General features: G+C 39.4%; 1 protein-coding gene across 1 annotated transcript; it reads left to right on the top strand.

Annotated features, from left to right (window-relative positions):
- Positions 1-2,236: 2,236 nt before the first annotated feature.
- hhipl1 (HHIP-like 1) lies at positions 2,237-18,309 on the top strand. Its single transcript, XM_023264950.3, has 9 exons — positions 2,237-2,772; positions 3,843-4,489; positions 4,646-4,789; positions 4,957-5,285; positions 7,757-7,883; positions 10,833-10,978; positions 11,096-11,177; positions 17,328-17,410; positions 17,505-18,309. The coding sequence occupies exons 1-9, from the start codon at positions 2,479-2,481 to the stop codon at positions 18,065-18,067; spliced, it is 2,415 nt and encodes an 804-aa protein (XP_023120718.2). The 5' UTR covers positions 2,237-2,478; the 3' UTR covers positions 18,068-18,309.
- Positions 18,310-20,247: the final 1,938 nt, after the last annotated feature.

Below are 20,247 nucleotides of genomic sequence, written 5' to 3'. Positions count from 1 at the left end.
AAACAGACTCAAACACCTGGTCGGCCTCTCTGGTACTGTTTTTAAGTGGTTCAATTCTTACCTCACAGACTGATGTTTTTATGTAAGTATGGAAACGTGTTCCAGGAACCCATGAAATTAGGTGTGGGGTTCACCAAGGTTCAATTTTAGGTCCCATTCTTTTTAATCTTTATATGCTGCCTCTTGGGGATGTCATCAGGAGACACGGCGTCAGTTTCCATAGCTACGCTGACGATACACAGCTGTACATTGCCGTGTCTCCTGATGACATGGGGCCAATAGATACCCTTTTAAACTGTATTTTAGACATTGTCATAGATGGCAGCGGACTTCCTACAGCTCAACCAGGACAAAAAACTTTTATCAAAATTGCAAGATTTTAAACCAGCAAAATTTGTAAAAAACCTGGGCGTGATTTTTGACTCTGAGCTGAATTTTATGCCACATATTAAAAATATAACAAAGATAGGTTTTTATCATCTGAAGAACATAGCCAGAATCCGCCCGTTTGTCTCTCAGGCCAGCACGGAGGTGTTAATGCATGCTTTTATCACCTTCTCATTTAGACTATTGTATTGCCCTGCTCTCTGGTCTTCCCAAAAAGAGTATTTTAAATCTACAATTATTGCAAAACTGAGCCGCACGCGTGCTGACAAGGACCAGAGGGCGGGAACACATTACACCAGTTTTAAAGTCGCTGCATTGGCTCCCCGTCCGCTTCAGGATCAATTTTAAGGTTCTTTTATTAGTTTTTAAATCTCTTAAAGGCCTTGCGCCTTCTTATTTATCTGATCTTCTTTCAACATATCGACCCTCGCGGATCCTGAGGTCCTCCGGCAGCGGCCATTTATCCATACCACAAGCCAGGACAAAAACCCCACGGCGAGGCGGCATTTGGCCACTATGGCCCCCACCTGTAGAACAGCCTGCCGGAGAACCTCAGGACTGCAGAGACTGTCGTTTTTAAAAGGTTAAAGACTCACCTTTTTAATCAGGCTTTTAACTAACCTTTTAAACCCTTATGTTCTTATCATTCTCTATTTATTATCTCATATATTTTTACTCTTTTAACCTTTCACCTTTTTATTTATCTTACAGGTCTTTTATTCCATCTTATAGTTTAAAGTGTTTCCTCAGGGGGGTCCTCCATACTGGGGGCTGTGCCTGGTCTGCTGCTGGGGGTGCTGTCCATGGGTCCCTTCAGCCCTGCTGGTTGGGGGGGCTCTCATCTTCGGTGTGGGGGTCTCCCTGTCTGTCGGGGTCGGGGGGGTCTGGGTGGCAGCACCCCCGGCAGTCATGGCCTGCGACTCCTTCCAGTGTGGACAGCCCCAGTGGACGCGTTTTCTACAATCATCAGTGCCATGCCATGTCTCCCTACTGTCCGTGGTGAGAGTGTGGGTGTGTGTGTGCTTCTGCAGTTGTGTGCATATGTGTATATATGGAGGGAGGGAGGCATGTGTTTTCTTGTTTTTAATGTTTTTAATGTTGTAAAGCACTTTGTGTTGCATTTTTAACTGTATGAAAAGTGCTCTATAAATAAAGTTTGATTTGATTTGATTGTTTCCTTCTCCCAAAGTGTTCAGCAGATTTTAAAACAGGGATCTAAAAGTTTGCATTGACAAAGCAGATGTTTAGAATTATGAAGTCTCTGATGATCAGAAGTTCTGAAAAATACTGTATTTTCAGTGGGAAATATGCATACATACAGAGCAAAAATTTTGAAAAAGGCCAAGTCTGAAAACAAATGAAAATCTAAAAATTCTGTCAAAATACAGAACTTTGTTTTGGGTTCCAAATAATAAATAAGTTAACTGTTGGGAAAGTGGTATTATTCATGTGCATTCTTGCTCACAATGTTGTTTGTTTTTGATATATCTAAAATATATTTTTTCAGGCCCACAAACACCTTCGCAGGAGGTAGTACAAAACAGATGGACATACATATTTGGACATATTTTAAATATGTCCATAATAAAACGATTAGTACTGTAGTTAGGGCACAAGTTAAGACTAGACATGATCGCCATCTGCTGGAAAGTAGGAGACATGCATGATTGTTCAATATTTATGATAGATACGTTGTTTTTCCTATTGGGGGAAATTCAAGGATGATGTAGCAAAAGTGACAATTGCAAATGAATTTCGAATCGAATAGCAGTTTGTATTCAAACTTTCTTGTTTTGCTGTTAGTAGTGGTTCTGCCATTACTGTGGCTGCTACACAGACAGCAGCTTGAACTGTTCCCTCTCTGTGTAGCTGGCTTTTGTCGTTGGCTTCCTTTCATTTTGTGTTCGGCTGTACTCGGCGACCAGACGACTCCCAACGGTGTGTTCTGACAACAGACAGACAGACAGACAGACAGACAGACAGAGGACACAGCTGTTTTACGTCAGAGCGCCAGCTGAAGTCAGAGCGAAGTCCAGACGTGAAGCTGCATTTGAACAACTTTGTCTTCCATGTTATCCAACGAACACTACAATGCAGTGGCGTTATAAGGAAGTCTCTTGGCGGCAGTGGTCGCCGCCGATGTGCATTCTTTATTTTATGGTAATACTTCTTCCACCTGTAATGTTGCACCCGCAGTGTTTGGATTTTAAGCCGCCCTTCCGACCGCGGAGGGACCTGGAGTTTTGCGTAATGTATAAGGAATTTGGCTGCTGTGATTATGAGAAAGACCAGGAGCTGATGACTAAATATTACCAGATTATGGATAATTTTGATTACCATGGATATGCCAACTGCGCGTCGTTTGTCCTGGAGTTACTCTGCCAGGTAGGCATGCATGTACAAAGGTCGCTTGGCTTTGGAATGCACTCATCATGCACTGAGAGGCTGACCAAACATACACACAAAAAATTCCTCTGTCGATCTGCCATTAATAAAAGTTCTGCTACCTCTTTAAGAAACAATGAAACATGTCCGTTTTATTTCTTCGGAGTTCCTCTCTAGCTCACATACACTGGTAAGCCACCAATGGCATCCCTGCAAACCAACATCAGTCAAATAAAGATAATAAAGAAAGACATACGTCCTAACTGTTTGACTAAGTGGATTGATAAACTAGATGTATAACCCCAGTCGGTATCAGGCGGTTGTCGCTAGTATTACATATTTGGTGTCCAATTTAAGGCATTATTTGATCTCATATCAAGCTCACTACTAGGGCTCCATCCTCTGCGTTACGATTGGAATTTTGATAAACTCTTGAAGACAATGGATGATCCATTGCCTTTTATTTTTTTTACAGGTATTGTTCAGTGTAATTCATTGAAAATGACACATTTTTAAAATAAACAATCAATTAGGGACCTAAACAGACACTTTATTGTTAGGCTACTAGGGTTTTGTTTTTGTTAAAAGGTGCTATAATCAACATTTTAATGCTAACAGTTGAGCAAATGTCTTTGTGCAATGTGAAAGGGATCAGTTCTAGTTTTGTTAGTACAGAAACACAGACATTCAAAACGTACTGATACTAACAAAATACGTCATAGTACTATTTTAATAGCAGTGTGTTTATTACAGACATTTATCTGCAATGATGAGAATATGATTAATTTAGCAGAATGATCATTTAGCAGCTAAAGAGACAGATTTTTCCCTCATGAATTGGTGGAGGTTAAAAGCAGCTAAAAGAGAAGAAAAATTGGACCACTATTCATCCAGATTGTGGTTCAAAATACATGATTTTATGTCAGAGCTGTGTACACAGCTTGCTTATGTTGCCCTCTGTGTGCCAAAAATAATGTAAGTTTAGTATAAGTTCTACATACTACTCATTGTTCTCATTCTTCCTCCTTATTGCTTCTCCTCCAATTTTCTCCATCTGTCTGGGATCTCAGGAGTGTTCTCCCTATGCAGCTCACCTCTTTGATGCTGAGGACCCGAGCACCCCAGTCAGGACCATCCCTGGCCTCTGTCCCGACTACTGTTCTCAGTTTTGGAGAAAGTGTAGCATCATCATCCCTCTCTTATCTGATGACCCACACGTAGCAAAAATCAGAGAAAACCAGACCCATCTCTGCCAATACTTGGAGCTAGATGATGTGGACTATTGCTATCCTCATCTGCTCAGCAATCAGAAACTTTCTCAGCACCTAGGCCGGGTTCAGTCGGACTCATATGGTTGTCTGCAGCTGTGCCTGGAAGAAGTGGCCAACAGGCTTCAAAATCCACTAGCCATGGCCTATGCCAATGATGGAACACATCGTTTCTTTGTTGCAGAACAGGTGGGCTTGGTGTGGACTTTTCTTCCAGACCGATCCAAATTGGAGAGACCATTTTTAAACATTACCAAAACTGTGCTAACATCATCATGGGAAGGTGATGAGAGAGGCTTTCTGGGACTCACCTTTCACCCAAAATACAAGTACAATGGGAAGCTTTATGTGTATTACTCAGTGGAGGTGGATTTTAATGAGAGGATCAGGATCAGTGAGTTCCATGTATCAGCTAATGACATGAATGTGGTGGATCATACCTCTGAGCGGTAGGTATGGACTGTGGTTGCAGGTTACCAAAGAGCAACAGTTTTTTTTTTTTAAATGGAATGAAATGCTTATAACTTTGCCCACTCTGTATCATAATATTCTCCATAAACAGAGAAAATTCCTTTTCTTATTTCTTGTATGCATTTTCCTTCCAGAGTTATTCTGGAGATTGATGAACCAGCATCCAATCACAATGGAGGCCAGCTGCTATTTGCAGATGATGGATACTTGTACATTTTCACAGGTGATGGTGGAATGGCAGGAGACCCATTTGGGAAATATGGGAATGCTCAGAACAAGTAAGGGGGCTGCAAAAGATTTGTACATTTAGACAACATCAAATGGCCTTAAATACAGGGAATTGAGTGAGTTTTAATGTATGAAGTTTATTTGCTGTGTAATTCTGTGTATTTTAGATAAAATGTGCTTTATTACACACTTCATCACATTGACACATCTATTGCAGGTCAGCTCTCTTGGGTAAAGTTCTTCGTATTGATGTGGATGACAACAAAAGAGGCCCACTCTACAGAATTCCTCCAGATAATCCCTTTATACATGAGTGGGGTGCACGACCTGAGATTTATGCTTATGGTGTTCGCAATATGTGGAGGTGCTCAGTGGACCGGGGTGATCCTTGGACCAAAGAGGGCAAAGGACGTATCTTCTGTGGTGATGTAGGCCAGAACAAGTTTGAGGAAATCGACATTATTGAGAGAGGTCGAAATTATGGCTGGAGAGCCAAAGAGGGCTTTTCCTGCTATGATAAGAAGCTGTGTGCTAACAACTCACTAGGTAGGTGCTACATCTATTTGCAAATGATTATCACTTTGTGAGAGACTATACAGAAAACAATTGTTTTTATTGTATCCATTGCAAAGCTGCTATAATCAGTATGTTTATGCAATATCTTTATCTACACATTCTTCATACAGTTACAGAGTAATTATCATAAGCATAAGCAGGCACTTGAAATTAGTCTCACTGGAACAGCATTGTCCTCTACAGTACACACTTCATGCCATCATAGCTACTCTCCAATATATTATCTGTATTATTTTCTCTAAATTATTTTAGAATTAGAACATAAATTGGGGTTAAATGACCAAGTTTAAATTTAAAGTCCTTAGAATTAGTGTCGGGTCTTCTCCCCAGCTAACTTCTTCTGCACCCAACATACCGACTATAAAACTACCTTGTCACTTAACGTCTAATATACCCCCGAACTTGACATATTTCATTATGAGATATTCATTATTGTCTTCATATGTGAATGGTCAGGATGGTTATGTACTTACATTATTTTCTGTAATGCACACTGCAAAAATCTCCATCTTTTCAAGTACATTATTTTATTGAATAATAAAAGTAATTTTTTAAAGACTAGTGACAAAATCAGGCAGTGTGTTGAAGTGAATCTTTTTCAATAGAAGTGAACTTTTTTCAGAACTTTCTATGGTATGGTGACCTACTGTTGACTGGCAGTGTTATGGTTAAAGGGGTTTCTGGACTAAAACAACCAGGTGTGTCAAACAGTTACCCGTGGAGGGGAGCTGATGACCTTGCCCAGGCACACATAAGCACAAACATACAGAGAAGACAAATGGGAACTAACACAATGCAAGTCAATGTGAAGGAGGGAGGAAATAGTGGCTGTTCCTATGTGCTGTATCCTTCCCAGTCATCTAGGAACTGAAGTCATCTGCCATGACAGCGCACATCCACAAGTCACCAAACAGTATAGTCTCCATCAGCAACCACAGCAGGTGAAAATGGTTCGGAAGAAAGTCATACAGGACTGAAAGAAACTGGTTTGAGGCAAGAGATTTGGGACAAAAGACATGGAAGGTGGTGTGTATTTTATGGACCTGGGAAATCTGACTGCAGAGAGATTTAATTGTCTTCATAATTTCCAAGACAAAGTGACAGTTTTTTTTAATTCGGTCTTCAGTGAAATACTCATGGAAGACAGTTCTAACCTGGTTCAAAAGATACAGCTAGGGTCTGTTGGTCAGCAATGTCATATTTGAGATCAGCAAAATGGAGCAGGGAAGAGCAGCTGATTCTCCAGATCCTCCCACTCCATCATAGATGCTTCTGGACCGAGCAAACAAATGGGTTTTTTACCCAGGGATGTTTCAGAAAGGAACTGCCATCAGAGGGGTTTGTCTCAGAGGTGTGTCGAAGGTGGTCTTCTACGCATTTTATTGTAATTTATCTGTTGCTTGCCCTGTAAAGCACTTTGACTTCAAAGTGCTATATAGATAAAGTTATTATTATTATTATTATTATTATTATTATTATTATTATTATTATTATTATTATTATTATTATTATTATTATTATTATTATTATTATCATCCCCCTCACTTATCGAGGCTCAAATATAAGAACTGATCAATGGCAAGGGGTATTTATTTTTATTTATTTGTTCATTCAGTTCAGCCCCCCCAATTATCAAATAAATGAAGTTTGTGAGCTTTCTTGGAAAAGAAAAAAAAATCCCCTGCATCAGAGAGAGATCTAATTAAAGTGCTACATAGAGCTTTCTTACATACACAGACTTCACATAAATCATGATAATCAGTGAGAATGGAGAACAGTTCAGAAGGCTCAGGGATGATTGCTACTGCAGCATCCTCTGAAGAAGTCAAGGCTGACTGTAGACTGCAGTAGTAGTGGAAGTGGATGCTCCAACTAACTACTTTTCTGACAACTGTGTGATGAACACATGTTTCACTTGCTGTCATTTACAAACAGTGTACTGATAAACCCTATATCTAATTGTGGATATTGGGTAGATACAATACATCTACAACTATCCATCTGCACCATTAGTCATGTGAAATTAAGGTATGCATACATTCCTCTTTCAAAATCAGTATAATCAGGGTGTGAAACAGATCAGGGATTATGTCCACTTATTTTAAGAAAGACACTGTGCCTAATGAACAATACTTGTTTGTTAACAATATATTGAGTAATTATGTCAATATCTGCTTTAAATATGTTGGAATTAAATTGTGATTAGGTGGCCAAGTTTAAATAAAAAATCCTCTATTTGTTAATGCATCCCAAAATATGAATGTGAAGTTGAGCTTATCAACTAATACCTATTTAACTTTAAAACCATTATATATCACAAACCATATTTTTTTTGTCAATATCAAACATCTGGTTTCATTCTAAAAACAAATGTATAAACTTCAGGTCAAGGAGAAACATAGTAATACCAGTAATGACTTTTGAGGGTTTTTTTTTGACAGATGACGTCTTGCCTATTTATGCGTATCCTCACAAGATGGGCAAGTCAGTTACTGGTGGCTATGTGTACCGAGGCTGTGAATACCCCAACCTGAATGGCATGTACATATTTGGAGACTTCATGAGTGGGTAAGTTTAACCGCCATCCATCCATTATTACTATTCTCATTAGGGTCCCGGAGGGGGGAGATATCAGTCACACCTACAGACAATTTAAAATTACCAATTAACCTGAGCATGTTTTTGGACTGTGAGAGGAAGCTGGAGTACCTGGAGAAAACCCACAGATGCACAGTGAGAACATGCAAAAGGAGCTTGTTCCAGAGCCTGGGTGCAGCTACAGAGAACGCCCAGTCACCCCAGTGTTTACATTTAGACCTAGCTACTTCAAGCAGCCACTGATCAGATGACCTCAGAGTTCTTTTTTGGTCCCGTAAAGTTAACAACTCTGATAAATAAGGTGGAGCAAAACCGTTAAGAGCTTTTAAAAGAAACATTTTTTTTCTTTTTATTCACTTATTTGATCAGGGACCATGCAATTAACATAGAACACATCTGATTTATTACATATAGAGTGTATAGCATTAAGGTAATTTTCAACTCACGTACCTGGTTGGGTACGGGAGTTTTCAGTAAAAATAGTTACATTAAGAGTTTAAAAACAAGTTTTGACTGGACTGAAAGCTAGTGGGGAGTGTAAAGGATAGATGTGCTCATGTCTGGGAGTGTTTATTTAAAGACTTGCTGCAGTATTTTGATATTCACATGAATTGGAGGCGGCTGATGGAAGACTGGGAGATGGCAACATAAAGTGCATTACAGTAGTCTAATCTTGAGCTGATAAAGGCATGAATAGCTTATTCAAGGTCGGTACAATTAAGAAAATACACATATAAATCATCATCAATCGGATTACTGATACGATTGAAATGTGGATTCCATCTAAAAATCTATGCATTTGAAATCTGTCATTAGTTGCCTCTGAGGTGTTAACATTTTCAAGATTCATTTATTCAGTCAGGTAGCCTCATCTTGGTCACTTTGTAGTAAGATGGTCAACCTTTCACACTTTGCAGTCCCTGTCTGGGAGTTTCACCCTGATCATAGAATGTTTGTTTAAGACGCAGCACGCTGGCCAATATTTTTTGATGTGGACAACTCATTATATTCAGCTGTCAGCAGGATTAGATTTCGATTAACTCCAGGAGAGCCTAATTTTACCTTTTGGTATGCCTGCTTTGCTTTGCTCCTTAAGAAGTACATTGATTACCTTGCTTACACAAGTTGGAAAACCAAACAATAAATGTGAGAACTTGAGGCCAATCAGCCTTTAGCACTTAGGAAAATGCAGATGTAAAAGTTCTGTGCAAGATTTTTGCCAGAAGGATGAAAGGAATATTACCAAAGATAATAGGAAAAGATCAAAATGGCTTTATTTATGGCAGGCAGGTTTCTATAGTGTCGGGGGAATTATGAATATTATAGTTAACTATAAGGGGGCGCCAGATACTGCCTTACTGTCACCGGATGTCAAAAAGGCCTTCAAAGGAGTAGAATGCCTCCACCTCTCCCACACTTTGGCCTAGAAGACAATTAAATTGATATGATTGTTCTCCACTGAACCTTATGCAGAAATACTAATAGCTAATGCTGAAACTGACAGCTGGCAAGTTGTGGCAAAATGGTATTAAGACAGACTGGAAGCTAGCAGGCATAAGGCTTACTTACTTTATAGGTCAACACTGTTCAACATTTTCAGTATTCACTGGATCCATACTGGCCAGTTTATTCTGTCGAGTTGTGGATAAGGAATGGGCCTAAGTGCAGACACTTAGAAGAGGGGGGTTGTGGCAAAAGGAAACTTAAAAAAAAAAAAAAACTAACAGAGGTTATGAATGAACTGACAGGAGACCAAACAAAGGCAGATGGAGGAAAACACAAACAAACAAAAAATCCGAAAGAACATCTAAATAAACTAATCCAGGAAAAGAAAAAAAAAAACCTAAAATCCTGCATAAGTATTCACCCCCTTTAAAGTGACTTGCCTAATTTGACACAGGTGTTGCCAGTTAGCAAAATGAAGATCAATCTGAGTGCAGTGACTATGTCTCAAATGATTGTTACATAAATTTCAAGGGCCTGATTTGTGCAGTCTCCCCTGAACAGTTGATGTGGAGATGTGTCTACTACTAGAACTCTGTGTGGCATTTTTCTTGGCTCTATTCTGAGGTGCTGTTAACTTGCGATTTCTGAGCTGGTGACTTGGATCAATTTATCCTCAGCAGCAGAGGTGACACTTGGTCTTCCTGTCCTGATGGTTTTTGCGACTGCACTTGGGGATACATTTAAAGTTTTTGTAATTTTCCAGACTGACTGACCTTCAGTTCTTAAAGTAATGATGGACTGTCATTTCTCTTTACTTAGCTGGTTGGTTCTTGCCATAATATGGATGAACAGTTGTCAAATATGGTTGTCAACTGTGTACCATCTTGACTTCTGCACAACACAACTGATAGTCCCAGCACCATTAAGAAGGCAAGAAATTCCGCAAATTAACCTTGGCAAGGTGCACCTGTGAAGTGAAAACCATTTTTCAGGTGACTACGTCATGAATCTCATCGAGAGAATGCCAAGAGTGTGCAAAGCAGTAATCAAAGAAAAGAATGACTATTTTGAAGAATCGAACATAGAAAACACGTTTTGACTTATTTCACAGTTTTTTGTTTACTACATAATTCCATATGTGTTCCTTCATAGTTTTGATGCCTTCAGTGAGAATTTACAATGTAAATAGTCATGAAAATAAAGAAAAAACATTAAATGAGATGGTGTGTCCGAAGTTTTGACTGGTAGTGGATATCTTCCACGACTGCCATATAGTATAATATAACATATTCATATTTGTTTTCTAAGGTTATTACAAGTACTGTTCTTTGTTTTAAATAGGAAATCATAAAACTAAGTAGAAGTAGACAATTTCTATTGGTAAATCTAAGTATAGGCAATGCTCCATGATAAGAAAAAAAGGACATGGAATGCACTGCACATTAGAGACTGTGGACTGTATTTCTCTTACAGGCGTTTGATGAGTCTGCAGGAGGACAAAAGCACAGGGGAGTGGAAATACAATGAAATCTGTATGGGGGTGGGTCTGACTTGTGCCTTCCCTGGACTCATCAACAACTACCACCAATACATTATCTCCTTTGCTGAGGATGAATCTGGTAATGAATCAATAATCAACCTCTGTTTACTTGTAGCATTCTTTCTTTATTCATTATAAATTTTGATGTGTTTTCTTGTCTAATGTCCTCTGGTTGTAATGTTTTGTTTATCTTCAGGTGAACTTTACTTCATGTCCACTGGAGTACCAAGTGCTACATCACCTTCGGGAGTCATTTATAAAGTGGTGGATCCTTCAAGGTGAGCAATGCACAATGTCTATAAGTAAGTAAGTCTATAAGTATTTACCCCCCTTGGAAATTCAAAACACCAAATTAAATTTGACCATGATTCTGTGTTCAAAAGCAATAAAATTGGAAAGCGAAAATTGGGGGGCGAATACTTTTTGTAGGTGCTGTCATCAATGCTTTGTTTTTTGTTTTTCTTTGTGTTCCTATCTTACCATCATGATGAAAAGAAAACTGTAGTTTTCCATGCAAAGTAAGTCACTGTGTAGAGGGTCCTATTTCTGTTTCTAGGAAAGGGGCCTCACATCTGTTCATAACTACAAGACTTGGTGTACATGTGAACTTTCTCAGCCTTTTTTCTCTTGAATGTGGCGGTCTTTTTGCTTGACCCCTTTTTGTTAGAGTGAATAAATGAAACTGTGGCATTTGTGTCAAAAAAAAAAGCCACACAAGCCCCTAAATCTCCCTTCTCTGACATTACTGCAGACAACTCTGTGTTCTCTTAGCAGCAGGTGGTTGTGTTTGTTTCCTAACCAATGAACATATTTTAACTTTTTTGCATGACTTTTAGAACACCATCTGGAAGTTAAATACATGTTTACTAGCAATTTGAATCTTGATTGTTAATTGGATGCTAATGAGCGTTATATGTTGGTGATGACTGAGTCGAGCTGATGCAGTGTTAGGAAGAGCTTAGTTGGGGATCAGCAGTCAGTGCACCCCTTAGTAAAAGGTGAAGACAGGAAGAGGAGACAGAAGCAAAAGGAGGCTGAGTGGGGCATGAAAAGCGAGAACCAACAAGTGGGAAGGGCAGAGTGGTATGTGTAGACGCACGGGCAGGAAGGGGAGTGATTGAGGTGTGGTCCTGCTCCTGAACCTCAGCTAAAAATTGTTAGCTTCATTTCATTATCACAGACCTAACCATCAATTTGAACTTTCATTGTTTGTTGGATGCCAGTGAGCGTCATGCTGGTGATGACTGAGATGAGCTGATGCGGTGTGGTCAAACGATCAGTTGGTAATCAGCAGCGGCTCCTGGGCTGGCGGACCCCCAGAAATGCTTGAAACAAGGAGTGGGCGTAACTTAGGTCTCGAGGGTTGGAGTGGATCAGAAGTGGATACACTTGAAGCCCATGGCCTTGATTAGGTAGTCTGGAACCCCTTGGCTGGAATCTGCATTAATATGGAAGGAGTGGCCAGAGAACATGCTAGGATTTTTTATGCCATCAGGATTGGCTCAAAGTGGAAGAGGACTCGGGTAGGGATGTCCGATATTGGGTTTTTTTTGCCAATCACCGATATTGTCCAACTCTCAATTTCTGATTCCGATATCAACCGATACTGATACTGATATATGTAGGCTTGAAAATAATTCCAAACCACAGATGTATTGTTAGTCAGGCACAGCAAGCTTGTTACAGCAGCCACATTTGCAGGACTTAAAGTGAAAAATAATCCTAAGCCTGAACTCTTTTGCTTTTGAGTGGGGGTCGGGGTAAAGTTTAGCTAAATAATAACAAATTAAGATATCTGTGTTCACACACCCCTACTACAGATTAGAGTAATACCAAAAATGGTCAGTAGGTCGTGGTAGGTACTCCATCTGACTACAATATGATGCAAATATATTGTTTAGCAACCAATCAATAAAAGACACGAAAAAAGAACATTGATTCACCTTTTAACAATATGTGCATCATTTTCACTTTTTATTCTGAAATACAACAATGTAAACAGTTACAGTGCAAAAAAAAACGAAATAAATAAAAATATAGTTTATAACAGCAAATGATAGTTCAGTTCAAATATTAACAAAAAAACAATAAAATGCTCTTAGAACTGGTAACTTAAATAATCAGAAATAAATAAGAAAATTGAAAACAAACAAATACAGTTTACTACAGAAAACTACAGTTCAACTGAATTTAAAAAAAAATTTACGGTGCTACAAGAACTGGTAAGCTGAATCTTTATTTTGTCCTATCTATTTCTTCTTCCTTTCTGGCATCTTTTACTTCTTATGTAAGTGTTGAGGCATTGGTAATGTTTACTTCTGTTTTCCAGATGTTGAGTAGTTACTATGGCCGCATCATCACCAAAAAAGTGAATAAGCACATTAAAAATTTTGTCCATGCTCTGGCTAGTGGCTTCGTCATATACAATGAAAACACACATCTTTTGAGCTTTTCAGAAAGACTTTTCTTAAATGCTGGTGCTATGCCATGTGTATTTATGTAACCAGCATGCTGATCTGACCCGGACAGTTTTGACAACGCATTTTTATCGTCAGCCAACTTTTTACACAGGTTAATGAGTTGCTGAGATATGGTGAACGACAAGTCATGTTCTGCAATGACGCGCATGTGTATGTTCTGCACACGCGTATTTTTAATTTAATAAACCTGGTCAGTCATTGATGTGGTGGCTGTTGCTCCTGGCAAATGAGTTGTGACTTTCAGAGTGCGGACAGCAGCTCTATGGCCTGGTCTGACTTGCGACGTGACAGCACTTTTTTGCCGCTATTTGTGTACATGAGTTTTTTTAAGCACATGGTACAGACGCATGCACCCGGCTCCTTTAATTTTTTGCACCAGCTACCAAAGGGCCATCTCTGTTTAACTCTTTCAACCACGCGAAGCGCCATTTATTTTTAATTACGTGATGTTTGACCTTCTGTCTATTTGCCTGTGCACAACATTACTCAAAAAAGTGGAATAACGGATTTGGATTAAATTTTCAGGGAAGGTCAGAAATGACACAAGGACCAAATGATTTGATTTTGGCAGTGATGTGGTTTATAGTCTGGATCCAAGGAATTGTTAAAGATTTCTGTATCATAGCACCACGGTTTCACTGTAATGTTATGAACAACAAGTGAACGCTACGTCAGCTGCCTGCTGATGATCGCATGATTGCAATCCTACTTCAAATCCACCGACTTATCCGTTGGAAATTACACAGTGACTAAGCAGCCTTGGCAGAATACTGCACTCTCTGAGTGCTTTTCTTGTTAAGTCCTTTTTTAATGAGGACATCTTCCCCTGGCATCAAAAGTATTTTCTCCATGCTCCTGATATCAGTGTACAGAACTCCATGAAACCATGTGAAACTCCGGTATGGACTCACTTGCATCTGGATTTCAATGTCTTTCGAAGACCCACCCCTATATATTTCCCATTGGCTAGTGATATTAGTTTGGTTGAGAGCAAAATCTGCGTTCCCCTCATTCCACTGGTAGACAAACTCGATTTGCAATGTAGTCCTATCTTTTTTTTTCTTTTTCCGAGCGAAACGCCAGCAATGCACACCGGAAATCTGGCACGGTGCCAGAATACTTTAGGCCATTGCAATTGTTTATACACTTCACGACGCAGTTTGCTGAGGTGATCATTTGCGTGCTGGTAAATGCCGGTAAAATCCAGGCATTATTTCATCGGTTTTCATGATAGCAGTGTTTCCTCTAGGATTTTTTTCAGCGGCGGTGGCAGTCTCTCCTGGGAGCCGTGACATGTAAACAAATGACACTTGACTGCAGATTTTACTTGTACAACCTATTTATTGAATGGCCAGTTGAAAATGGCTTATATATATGTGAACAAGCTCATTTGAAAACGCAGTCAGCAGTTACATCACGGAGTGTAGATATTAGCTTAATGCTATTTAATGCTATCAATAGTTTACTCACGTTAGCGACACTGAGTTGACACCTGGCCCAGTTAACTGAAGCTACCGATATGTTATGTAATGTTAGCTGGCCATCAATGTTTTGTGGATGTCTATTTAACTTGTAAAATATATTATGAGTTATCTTAAGCTAATAACGTTTCTCCGGTAAGTTGCTGCCCTATTTTCCAAGACGACACTCCTCTGACTTTGTGCCTCGTTGCTTGACGTGACGTCACTTTCAAGGCCGCACTCTCACGACATCAACGTCGTATTAACCCAACGTATCAAAGAGTAGATACTGAGCAAGATAGCTATCTGTAGTCTACCTTGGTACCCGCGAGTACCCGACACAGTGCAGGACTCAGCTGTAAAGGTGGAGACATGCGGCGGTGGTGTATTTGCGACAACAACAACAAAAAAAAAGAAATTTGAAGGAGCAGTGGCTAGGATTTAGGAATGGCGGCCTGCCGCTGCTGAATGAATGTAGAGGAAACACTGGATAGGCAATAAAAATGATAATGATATTGGCGTTATTATATTTTTATGCCAATATCGGGTCAATATCGGTGGGTCGATATTATTGGACATTCCTAGAGTCGGGATAAGATTGCGACTTGACCAGTCTCTGTAGTGAACTGTGGGTCGGAAGGCAAAGCATCCAGAGATATTCTGGTTTGTATATAATGTACTAGAGATTTGTAAGGGCTTAGCTGTGAATCTAGTTTGAAGTACGTGATGGGCATTGGATTACCTGCTTGATTGGTTTGGCTGTGTTTGAGTTAATACACCAGACAGTTTTTGGAGATGGAGCAAGGTCAATACAAGATGCATATTAAAATGATGGCGTGGACATTACAGTGGACTCTGTGGATCACAGGAACCATACAGTTGGCACTTTATTTTCAGTCCATGTGACCAACTGTGTCACATGGAGTGAAATATGTCAACTGTGTCAAACTCCTTACTGAGATCCAGCAAGACAAGCATAGGCATGACCCTATAATCTGAGACTATTTGAAGATCACTGGTCAGTGTTTCCTCTAGGATTTTTTCCTGCAGCAGCGGCAGGCTCTCCACCCCGCTTCACCCCACACCCACCCACCCACTATCACCACCACCACCACCACACACAAAAAAAGAGTGGATACATCACAGTTACAGTTATCTGTAGTTTACCTTAGTACTCGCGAGTACCCGACACAGTGCAAGACTGCTGTGAAGGTGGAGACATGCGGCGGTGGTGTATTTGCGACGATTTAAAAAAAAAAAAAAAAAATTTAAAGGAGCGGCGCTGGGATTTTAGCAGCGGCGGGCCGCATTCTGAATCCTGACTAAAACTCTTCAAAAACAAACTAGCTTGAACTAGTTTTTTTCAAGAAGTTTGTAAATCAAGGGACAGTTGGATATAGGCCTGGTTGACTAAAACACCTGGATGAAGAGTAGGCTTTTTGAGTAGTGGTTTGATTACAGTTCATTAAACCTGAAATCTTCAATATTTTTGAACAGTTTTTTAAGTTTTAAAATTATGTTGTATTTAGCTTTGATATCACAGCAAATTTTGTTTTTTGCGTTACAGCTTGCTTAGTTAGTTATGTGAACAAGTATTTCATAATAAAAAATAATCTACACGTTTTGTTTTGTATTATTATGACATAGAACCACATATGGTTCAGAATACCACTAGTGGTCTTCACACATTATCAATCCCTTTGCTAATGTGTGTTCAAACATTAGATTTTTCATAATGGCTTCAATTTAAAAAAAAACATTTTAACTCACCCAAAATCAGAGAATATTTGATGTACTTGTCCAGTTTTGCAGAATCAATAACAAAAGACGGAGGAAAAAATAATTCAGTTTTAGCTTTAGAAATTCTTGAAAAATTGTCATCCAAACATAGCTTCACATTTCATAGATACCATGTTAAATTGGCATAGTTTGTATAAAAACTTTTCAGGAAAAGCAGAGATGGTTGAGCAAAATAAAAACAGTTGAAGATGATGCGCACCTCACTAAAAGTAAATGTAGAAGTCACACCTGGTGGTTACAGCATGAGCATTGTAGCCTTTAGCCAGCTCCAGCATGCAACTGTACATCAGACAGCATTGTGGGTGTGTAATTTGGGTCACTTAGAGTGCTTGCTGGGTGATCCATTAAATCATTCAAAAAAGTAATGTGAATTGAATGAAATGTGCCAGTGCCATTTCCATTCCTGTACTAGCATGTCCTTTCCAGGTTCCTGCTATAAACCTCAGGTGACTAAGATGAATATATCGAGATCTTTATTAAATTCTCCGTCATGTGTATTTTGGGAGCTGTAAAGTAAAAAGAAACTGTCTATTGAGATTTAATCAACAAGGTCAACCTGAAATTTTGGAGATGCAAATGGATTTTGAAATGTGAGCAGAAATGCTTGATCTATCCCCAAATGAAAAAATGCCTTTGCTCACAAAATTTTATGTAATTTGGTTTTGTGTTTTTGTTCATTGATTTTCAGACGTGCTCCACCGAGACAGTGTCACTATGATCCTCTTCCTGTCAGGATAAAAAGTAATCTCATCACGTTTGTACCCCAGGAAAGTGAGTCCACCTTTCAAACACTTGACAATCTCCATTCTGAAATCTATCCATTTTTGGTTTATATTCATATTTGGTCTGTTGTCTTTGCCATTAGCATTGATTGGTGTTCCACCACCAAATACAAAAAAGCCACAACCCACAAAGTCCCATGACTGGCTCCAAGAGCTCATTGATCGTCTAGGTGACCAAGGATTAAAAATTACCACCCCTATACCAACTACAACAACGGCCAAACCACACAGAAATTCAAGGCGGAAGAGTCGGCGCAGGAAGGGTAAATCCAGAATGAACAGTGCACCCGAGTTGCAGAATGGAGCAGTGAGGCTGGTTGGAGATGAACATGGCCGCAGTGACCGTGGACGGGTAGAGATTTACATTAACGGGGAGTGGGGTACTGTATGTGATGACTTATGGACTATTCAGAGTGCTAGAGTAGTTTGCCATCAGCTGGGCTTTCAGTATGCACTGAATGCAGCAAAGAACTCTGAGTTTGGTGAGGGGAAGGATCTGCAGATTCTTTTGGATGACGTTCAGTGTGAAGGAACCGAGTCTAGCCTGCTTGATTGCAAACATGCTGGTGTGGCGATACATAACTGTGCCCACTATGAAGATGCTGGAGTAGTCTGTGGCAACTCCGACTATGTTGTAGAAGTCTAACTACTACGAAGTGACAGCTAATAATCAAGACATAGCCTGTGGACTTAAAAATCACATCCAAATTTAATACAACTCAAACAGGTGTGTTTAATCAGTTCTCAAAGAATTTTCCGTTCTCATGAACGAGCACATCAAACTGATAACATAATGTTGAGTCGTGTCTACAATGGAGGTAAACAGCAGAAATGAAATGTGAAATTGCTGTTTTGTTGTCTGACTGCCACAATAAATAAGTAAAGGAATCTTGTTTTTTTTGTTTTTAATAAAACCTACAATTCATTACAAAAACTAGGAACGTAAACAAAGACAATCCTTTAATTGAACCTATCCAGAAGTTATTTGTGAGATCGCTGTAAATCCTGCATATCTAGCACTGTAATCACACCAGTTGCCAGCCATAATTATTTTTTGTTTGATTGAAAGGTAAATGTGTTTAAGGTACATGAGGATTTATTATAGAACTGAATTTGAATATATGTTGGATTTGGTACCCTAACAAATCTGTTATTCTCAATGAGTTAAATGTTCTTACCAACTGGATGCATGTTTGTGTGATGATATCATTTTCTGAAAGATTTGAAATCAAGCTATTTGGTCTTTTCTTGCTTTACTGATGAAACTTTCTGTTTTTACTGTCTAACGGCAGCAGTCATACTGTCAGGCTAGTCATTTTGCAAGAGTTTCTCCACCAGTTAACCAAGTGGCAACCTATGAGGCTGAAAAATTAAGCCGACCCAGAAGTGCAGAAACTGCTGGTTCCTCAAATAGACACTTAAGGTTGGCTTCAAAAGTGAGTCAATCTCCATTGACCTCAATGCTAAAATATCTAACTTTCAGCAGAAATACTGACTTTTCACACTAGCATAGGTTTTTAAGAGAATAAGGACACACAAACAAAACCATACAGTTGGCACTATATTTTAATCAGGGTTCATACAGCTTTTATAAAAGTAAAATCAAAGCACATCACAGGCCCTTTCAACGCTGTCAGTGCCTTAAATCACTATGCAGAGCGGCATGACTACAGTCACCTTTTCTCTTATGTTGCTTAAATGTACAGTGGATGTGTGTACTAAACATCTTCCAGCAATGCCCTCAATAGGGAGAAATGATGCTGGGTATGAGGTGTATGTTCCCTTCAAGTTCCAAACTTTACTGACTTTGCATAAAAAAAGTTTGTCTGGATTGGGATGAAGCCAGGAAACTCCTGCAATTACATGTCTAAATGTAGTATTTTTTGACATGACTACTTTATAATGGCTGGTCGTGGTTCTGTCAGAGGTTCAAGGATGGGTTCCTTAAAACTGTTGGTCTTTGCACACCACCTAGCAAATACATATGTTGACCTTTCTGCTCTAGATCTCTCATATGTTAAAAGTTTGCATGAAATGGCACAATGATCAACTGTAGTTAAACAATTTTCAGGTTACATCTGATGATACATTGTCAACATTGCAAGCACACTACCAGTCAAAATTTTGGACACACCTTCACATTCAATGATTTTATTTATTTGTATTATTTTATACATTGTAAAATAATACTGGATATTAACATTTTTTGTTTACAACATTATTCCATATGTGTTCTTTTATAGTTTTCAGTATTAATCTACAATGTAGAAAATAATCTATTAAAAATCTTTGAATGAGAAGGTGTGTCCAAACTTTTGACTGGTAGTGTACATCAAGCTCATCTAAGATAATATGCAGGAATGGAGACTATGGGACCACTGTAAGGGGCAAGGCCTTTTCTTCTTTTGCTCGGAGAAGTTCATCTTGTAGTTACAGAGAAAATCAGTTGACCTGGGGAAGTCGGCATGTTAATATTTACTTTCAGAAATGCTGCATCACTGACGTCTCATTAGAAGGATCATCCAATCGCATGCGAAGTCACGGTCATATGCGAAGTCTCACGAGAACCGTGCGATACACAAACGGACAAACAAGTCGTCTTTGTTAGGTGAGTTTCTACAACTGCTGCCCAGTGTCTCCGGTTTGACTCCTCACAAACTCCTCAGCTGAGACAGCCTGGACATGACCGACTGGTTCCAGTCAGTCCCGTGACAGACACTAAGAAGAAACTGTTGAGTGTGATCAGTGGGCTGTCTGGCCAGATAGCACAGCTAGAGCAGAAGCTGGACTGGTGTCGGAGGTGAGGGAGCTGAGGTTGCAGGAGAG

Source organism: Amphiprion ocellaris, chromosome 20 (assembly GCF_022539595.1).
Source record: "Amphiprion ocellaris isolate individual 3 ecotype Okinawa chromosome 20, ASM2253959v1, whole genome shotgun sequence".
In the NCBI taxonomy this organism is placed as follows: Eukaryota; Metazoa; Chordata; class Actinopteri; family Pomacentridae; genus Amphiprion; species Amphiprion ocellaris.
The sequence above is the reverse complement of the archived record's forward strand: the minus strand, read 5'-3'. Positions and strand labels throughout refer to the sequence as shown.

Excerpts from the sequence above, each read along its gene's own strand:
- hhipl1 (XM_023264950.3), top strand. The coding sequence starts at position 2,479 with ATGCAGTGGCGTTATAAGGAAGTCTCTTGGCGGCAGTGGTCGCCGCCG. Across the intron at positions 2,773-3,842 it reads TCCTGGAGTTACTCTGCCAG|GAGTGTTCTCCCTATGCAGC; the intron begins GTAGGCATGCAT and ends CTGGGATCTCAG. Across the intron at positions 4,490-4,645 it reads GTGGATCATACCTCTGAGCG|AGTTATTCTGGAGATTGATG; the intron begins GTAGGTATGGAC and ends TTTTCCTTCCAG.